Below are 7183 nucleotides of genomic sequence, written 5' to 3'. Positions count from 1 at the left end.
CGTGTTCCCCGGAACCCCACGATCGCTACCGACCCTCCCTCAGGCAGCGGAGGCGGGAAGCCGAGGGGGGCCGCGGGCAGCCCGGCGCCCCCCGCCCCGCCGCGGGCACCGCTCACCTCACGGCGGGGCCTGCCCCGAGCGGGGAGCGCCCGCCGGGCCGGGCTGGGCGGCGGCGGCTGCCCCTGAGCCCCGCTGACAGGGACCCGGCCGGGGCCGGCGCTGAGGCGGAGGCGGTGCGGTTGTGGGCGGCATCTCCCCTCCCCCTCCCCGTCCCCCTCCCCTCTCTCCTCCCGCCGCGCCGCGCCGTGCCCCCTCCTCCCGGGCCGCGGCCGGGGATATCCCCGGCCCCTCCCCGGCGGGCCGGCGGCGGCCCAATGGAGGCGGAGATGCTGTGCGGGCTGCGGGCGGGCTGGGGGCGCCGCCGAGCCGTGGACGCCGCCGCCGGCCCGGGGACGCGCACACTCGGCGGGGAGCCGGAGGCAGAGGCGGGCGCAGGCGGCGGCGCCGGGGCCGGGACTCTGGCAGGCGGCGGCTGGGATGAGCCGGGGGGGCGGCTGTGGGGGCAGATAGCGTCCCGCGGGGAGGCGGCCGAGTGGGGCTCGGAGCGGCGGCGGGGGCCGCCCGGCAGCGGCATGGCGGCTCAGTGCGACCCGCTGAGCGGGTACCTGCAGCAGCCGCTCTCCGACCCGGGCTCCAACAGCGAGCGCAGCACCGACTCCCCCGTGCCCGGCTCCGAGGAGGACTCGGCCGGTCCGCCGCAGCCCCTGCACAGCCCCGAGTGGGGTGAAGAGCGATTCCGGGTGGACAGGAAGAAACTGGAGGCCATGCTCCAAGGTGAGGGCGGGGAGCGGCGGCGGCGGTCCCCGGGGGGCGCGGGGCGGTGGCGGCCCGGGAGGGGAAGGGGCCGGGTCCCCGGCCCGCCGTGCCTTGCCTCTCCGCTTCCCCGGCGGGCCGGGGAGCCGCCTGTCAGCCGCTCCGGCGCCGCAGAGGGGTGGCCGCTGGCCGGCCGGGCGCTGGCCGCGGCCCTGGGTGGGTGGGAGCCCCGCGGGCCGGTCCCGGGCTGCCGGGCGCTGCCGTGGCCTCCCGGGCCGGCGCTGCTCGGGGCGGGGTAGGGGGGGAGGCTGCGTGTTTCCCTCTCCCCGCAGCGGAGCCGCGCGTGGCGGCCGGGGGCGGGTGACAGGGCACCCCCGAGGCGTCAGACGTCGCTTGGAGCCGGTCCGGCCCCGGCGTGGCGGGTGGTGCCGGTGCCCAGCCCCGCCGGGGCTCGTCTCGCAGCGGTAGCCAGCGCGCAGCCAGGCTGTGGCTTTGAAGGTCAAGGTGCCTCAGAAATCCCTCTTTAAAAGCATAATATCCCCGCTCTGGCAGGGCGGCTGAGGCTTTCGAGGAACAGCCGGGGCCGCGGCGTACCGGGCAGGGAGCCTCTGGAGCTGGGCATCCCGGCCGGAGGAGCGGGGCTGGCTGCGGGAGAGCTGACACCGGCAACCGCTGCCCTGAGACTTGCTCAGCCTTTGGCTCTGCTTTCTTCTTCTAACCCCCCCCCCCCCCCCCCCCCTTTTCCTTGAGACTACATATTTTGTCCCAATATGTTTTGAATTATCTGACTCTCCGTGGAAGTTACGTAGGCAGCTTCTGACAAAATATATAGGAGTAGCAGTTGTTGTTGCTGAAGAGCAGATAAATAGACGGGAGCTGGCTGGGGCTGTTGCTGAGTGGGGTGCTGCCCCTGGGGTGTTTTCTGCTGCTGAAGAGCCCATGAGAACGGAGGTCAGTTTCAGGACTTGTGTTGTCAAATCTCAGGCTGTGTTTGGATCAACAAGGAAAGATAAAGTTAGTTTCAGGAAGGTCCTCCTTCCTCGGGGACTACTGTTTTGTAAACACTTCATGTTACACTTAACACGGTGTATTTCATGTACGTTTTCAAAACAACCCCCTGATAAATATTTCACTGTTGTTGGTGTGGTGTGTCACCTGGAAGGCATGTCATTGACTTGCTGGGAGCCGGGGGTGCTGGTTGCCTGACCCTGCCCTGCAGGGCACCTGCCTCTGCCAGCCATGGCAGGCTGCGGGAGCGAGCAGGGGAACGGGAGCCGGTGAGTGGGGTTGGTCCCCGAAGAGCTGCGGTTTGACTTGGTGACTACAATGATTGGAATTTTTTTAATTGAGATTCTCTCTCCTGGGGGTGAGTTAATCTTTAATCAGTTAATACTTTAGCACTAGTAGAAAAATCTCATTATGTAATGCAGTAAAGAGAAAGGAATTCCGAGATACAGAAGTCTCATAAGTGGCAACAACTATTAATAAAGATTTGCTCATCGAAGTTGTCTTAAAACCAAAAAAAACCCATGGATATTGAAAAGAAAAAAGTGTTCTTGCGTATGAAGTTACAGGAAGAAGGGTCAAAAGTTAAAGTACTGAGAAGATTGAAGATTGCCTTAACATTTTCCTCTAGTAGCAAAATAAATTTCCATTATCTCATCCCACACACAGTCCTTCCTTCTACTGCCTGAGGTAGTAAGCGTGTGAGGGTAAAAGATGCTCCTAAGCAGACTCCATATACCGTATAGGTTGTGTCATCCAGTAGTAGCCAGTGTCAAAATGTGAGAGGTTTTTTGTTTGTTCCATTTATTTTTTTTTCTTACTATCATAAGAGTGTAGTAAAAAGTTGTGATTGATAGAGTACAGTGAGTAAATGCAAACAGAGTGCTGCCGCCTTTTTGATGAGAAGTTGATGTATGTCTGGTCTAGAATACACATGGTTTAGGTGATGGTTTGAAGAGTTTTTGCATCAGATGTACTTTCCTTCACAAAAAGGGTGTGTTGGACTTGGCAATAATCGATTTTGCACGAAAACATAATTTTTTTTGGATTATTGGTAATGAAAAACTGCTTATTAGGAAGTGTGAGGCACACATAATAGCTCTTTCTGTCAGAAAACTGTGAACTTTTTGTTAAACATTGTCACTTTCATTCAGTTTCCTTTACGTACTTTACAAGTTTTTATCTTGCCTCTTGAATTCCTACAAGATAGACTTTGCTTGTTCTTTCCTTGTAGAATACCTCAGGCACCAAGTAGCTCTGTCAGGGTGTCACAAAGAGCATTGTGAAGCCAGATCTGTAACTGGCACCCAGAAATTCAGTGTCAATCATACTGCTAATTACAAGCCAAAGTTGAATTTGTTTTAACATCTTCCCCATCTCCCCCCCACCCCCTTTTTTTCTTTTTTTTTCTTTTTTTTTTTTTTTTGTGGCCATCTGTTGGGAGTGGAAACTTTTACTCCCCCTAGAAGGAAAGGAACAATGGAAAGGAAGCAGTGTGCCATCTCCAGAAACTAACTTTTATTAGACAGTTCATAGGGTCATGATTCATACAGTTTCTAATACCGGATCCTTCACTGGAAGATCTTAAAATATGCAGAAATTGCATCGTGGAGGGGAAACACCTCTGCAGTCTTAAGTGGTGATGACCAGATTTCTGATTTCCAAAAGTTAGCTGGATTTTTGCTGGTTTTTATTTATTTATTTATTTTTTAAACTTGGGCTGGTGTAAGTACAGCTTTTTGTTCGTATTAAATGCTTAAAAGCTCTTTGGCTTTTACCAGCAGCTAGACAGCACGTTTATGCTTGTGAAAGGTCTTAAAATGACTTTAAAAACTTGTGATTTCTTCCACTGTTCACGATAGCTTTCTTATTTTATGGGAAAGTGGGAATATGTCATCTTTAGTTCAGTCATCTTTAAAGCCAAGTTTGAAACCACATCTGTTGAAGAAACCTGTCAGGAAATGTTCTCATTTTTGCTTGGGGATCCCTTATTTTTTTGCTAGTTAACATCTGTTGTTTACTGTATTAATGATGAAATGTAAAAAACAATCAGGGCTAGAAAGAGTATGAAGAAGCTCAGTGTTTTTCTTGGCCCTTCTGTCACATTTGGTGATTGCGTTGCTGAATTTTCTGTTTCTGTCATGGCTGTTTTCATCTTTCCCGCACTTAATATTGCGTGGATAGTTTCTTGAGGGGCAACGCAGGCTTCAGTGAGATTCACCTGGGCATAGCAGACTGTATAGCTCCTGGGCACAAATGGGATACAGTTGTCAGATAGAAAATCCACAACTGGAGTAAGTGCTGTAGTGAGATACCGGGTAGCTCTTTCAGAAATGTTCAGGTGGCTAATTTGCTACCAGTTGTATTTGAAGCAGAAACCAAATGTTAACTGAGGTATCAGAAAATCTTGATAGATTTGAGGGTGCTTCTGGTACATCCCCCTCACCACCACCCCCAACTTTGAAATAATTGGTTTAATATTTTTGGTGTTTCGGAGTGTGGTTCTGAATAGCCTTAAGATAAGTATGTGAAATGAAAGGTAGAGGGAGCTTCTCTAAGAGCTCTTACGTTTGGAATATCAGAAAATGCAAAATGCTGTGGTAAAAATCCTAAACATAAGAATAGTTTTTTCTTGTTATGTCCAACTCCTTTGTATGACTCCTTTATTACTTGCTCATAGATGAATGGAATAATGTTCTAGAAACAAATCTCAGGCTTTATGGTGGAATGTAAGCTATCTTATGGTGCATGTCTTCATCAGAGTTTGTTGGTAAACAAGTATCTTGAGAATAAGCTTTTTTTCCCCCCCCAGGAAGCAAGTTTGATTAGAATGGATGAGCTATTCTTTTCAGCAGCAACAGAAGATGATATTTCATAGTAGCCCTATTAATTATAGCTACTCTGCACAAAATTCTGGTGTATGCTCAGGTGACTTAATACTGTGGAATGAATGACTTAGTGCATGTTTGACTGCCTGTTACCATAGCAGCTGAATATTATTTAAAAATGCAAACCACTAAACTTAGAAAAGCTGTCAAAAAAGTATAATTAACAGGTAATGTTACAGCAATCAATAGAATTAGACAAATAGCCCATGAACTTAAAAAAAGAAAACAAACCAACCAAAGAAACAAAAAAGGCAACTTTTTCTCTTGCATGTATGTCTTATTCTTGGCTACAAAGAATTATACCAGGCTTGCATTTCAAATAAGCCTTTTTCTATGTCATGCTTTTAAACGTACATTGGGGTTTTGATGGGATATATGTACAACACACGTTTAAACACTTCATAACTTTATAATGCGCTGTCACACAACAGTATTTTGGTAAAAAAGCAAATCCATGCTGGTTTTTAGTAAGAATCTAATGCCAGCAGTGGTGTGTGCGCCATATTCTATATGGCTCTTTCTTTAAAAAAACAACAGCTTGCCTGTTGTCTCTGTTCTTATTTGGTTGGTTTTACACATCATCTTCCAGTTTGAGGACTCTTTGTGATCATTTTAACTATGGGATCTGAAACTTTGTGGGTAATGTGTGGAGGGGGTGCTGTGTTGTGGTTTGGTTGATATTTTCTCATGAAAATTCAGTATTTACTTGACTATTGATAAACACATTAAGAAAAGCACAGACCTACATACCCAGGAAACTCCGAAGAGTACTCATCACCATGAGCACACTGTTTGCTGTTGACCTCATCTTACAGTGAAGGTTGTGTTGATACTGAGTAGGAATCTTGGAGAATAGTAGTACTCTGTGCTGATGTAGTACTGACTGTCATTAGTAACTAAAAATAATCGCTAACTGGGGTAGGTCAGAATTATAGGAGGCATGTCAATCTTAATTTATGTAATGTAGACCTGATTTCTAAAAATAATAAAGGATCATTTATTATTTTTTCAGCCAGTAAGGATAATAGTACTGCAACTGAAATTTAGTATGAAGTCAGTACAAGCAGTTCATTTGAGTGCCTTTGTGTGGGTCTCCCTCCTGCCATCGCAGCAGGTGAACTCTTCCCTGTCCTGGTCCCTCTGCTTTGGTGCTCTTTGCCTGTCATGGGGAGTTAGGAAAATGCTCAACTAGTAGTCTTACACCAGAAGAAGCTATGCTTTTCTTAGAGCGAAGTGACATAAGTAGTTAGAGACAATTTTTTTCCACAATCTAATCTAGGTCAAAGTTTAGTGTAAATCTACTGAAATTTGTTAATTCCTTTGCCTGGAGGTCACCTTTTGAAGCCATTGCCTGATCCTAGGACTGTACTTGTGCAGTGCCTAGTTCTGATGCTTGGATGATAACCAATTTATTTTGTTTGCTGATCCATCAGGTGAAACTCACTGTATTTAAACATGTATATTTTCCCTACTTAATGCATAGCTATGTGGGAAAGTACTTTTAATACTTTTCTACTTTTCTTAGACTTCTAGTAGTTTTAACTACAGAGAATAAATTGGTGAGTGTGACAAGCAGAGTTTGAGGGGTTTGTGGGTGTGGGGAAGAAAAATGCTTGTATTTGAATATATTAAAGAAGATGGAGATGTTTAGATGTTCTAGGGAACCTGGGCCTCTGCTGCGACATTGCTATGAACCATAGTTTTGTTAAAGACTAGCCCCTGAAAACATGAATTGAAAGATTTTCAGTGAGTTAGCTGCTTAATAGGCAATCATAATTTAAATGGAATGGTCCTGACTGATGGTTTCTGTGTGGTGATAGCAAACTCCATGTTAAATTTATGTTGGGTTTTTTATGTTTAAACGGCTAAGCAGGAATTACTAATTCTCTTCTGTAATTTTTTTTTTTTTTTGAGAGTGTGATGGTGGCAGGAATCTGTATAATTAAACTAAATGTTGTGTGATCCTTTGAATAATTTACCTTTCTTGCAACTGAAGTTAAGAATACTTAGTGCTCTTGATTTATACTGCTGTTTAAAGTTCCCTGTGTCCCTGTTGGAACTTTAAGAGATGTGAAGTATGTCTTTTTCTTTGACCAGATTCTTACTGAAGTATTTTCTCAATTCTTTATTTTAGTAGGTCTTAAACAGTTTCCTAGGGGAAGAAAGTGTGGTCGGTTTTTTTTCTAAATTGAGATTTGTTGGTGTTTTTTTATTTTGTTTTTTTTTCGTTGTTGTTCCTTGCAATGTATTAGCATAACCTGGGCAAGGACATAGTTGTGGAAACTGGAGCCTTTCTAATAGCTTATACATTTGGTATTTAACTTGCATATAGTAGAAAAAAAAAAGAAAAAAAAGTTCTTTGTCAGGTTTTCAATTCCCTAAAGTGCTGAATAGTCTATTTCTACAAAAATAAATATATTAAATGAATTTGTGTGACTTTTAGTTTAAAAATGGTCTTGCATTCCACTGTTAACAAT

General features: G+C 46.5%; 1 protein-coding gene across 1 annotated transcript in view; it reads left to right on the top strand.

Moving 5' to 3' along the window:
• Positions 1-466: 466 nt before the first annotated feature.
• The window catches only part of BICC1 (BicC family RNA binding protein 1), a 110195-nt gene continuing 103478 nt past the window's right edge, over positions 467-7183 (top strand). Inside the window, exon 1 of the mRNA XM_040607130.1 lies at positions 467-834. Coding sequence (XP_040463064.1) covers positions 633-834 — 202 coding nt within the window. The 5' untranslated portion in view covers positions 467-632. The remainder of the gene's footprint in view (positions 835-7183) is intronic.

This window comes from Falco naumanni, chromosome 9, assembly GCF_017639655.2.
Source record: "Falco naumanni isolate bFalNau1 chromosome 9, bFalNau1.pat, whole genome shotgun sequence".
Taxonomy (NCBI): domain Eukaryota; kingdom Metazoa; phylum Chordata; class Aves; order Falconiformes; family Falconidae; genus Falco; species Falco naumanni.
The sequence above is the reverse complement of the archived record's forward strand: the minus strand, read 5'-3'. Positions and strand labels throughout refer to the sequence as shown.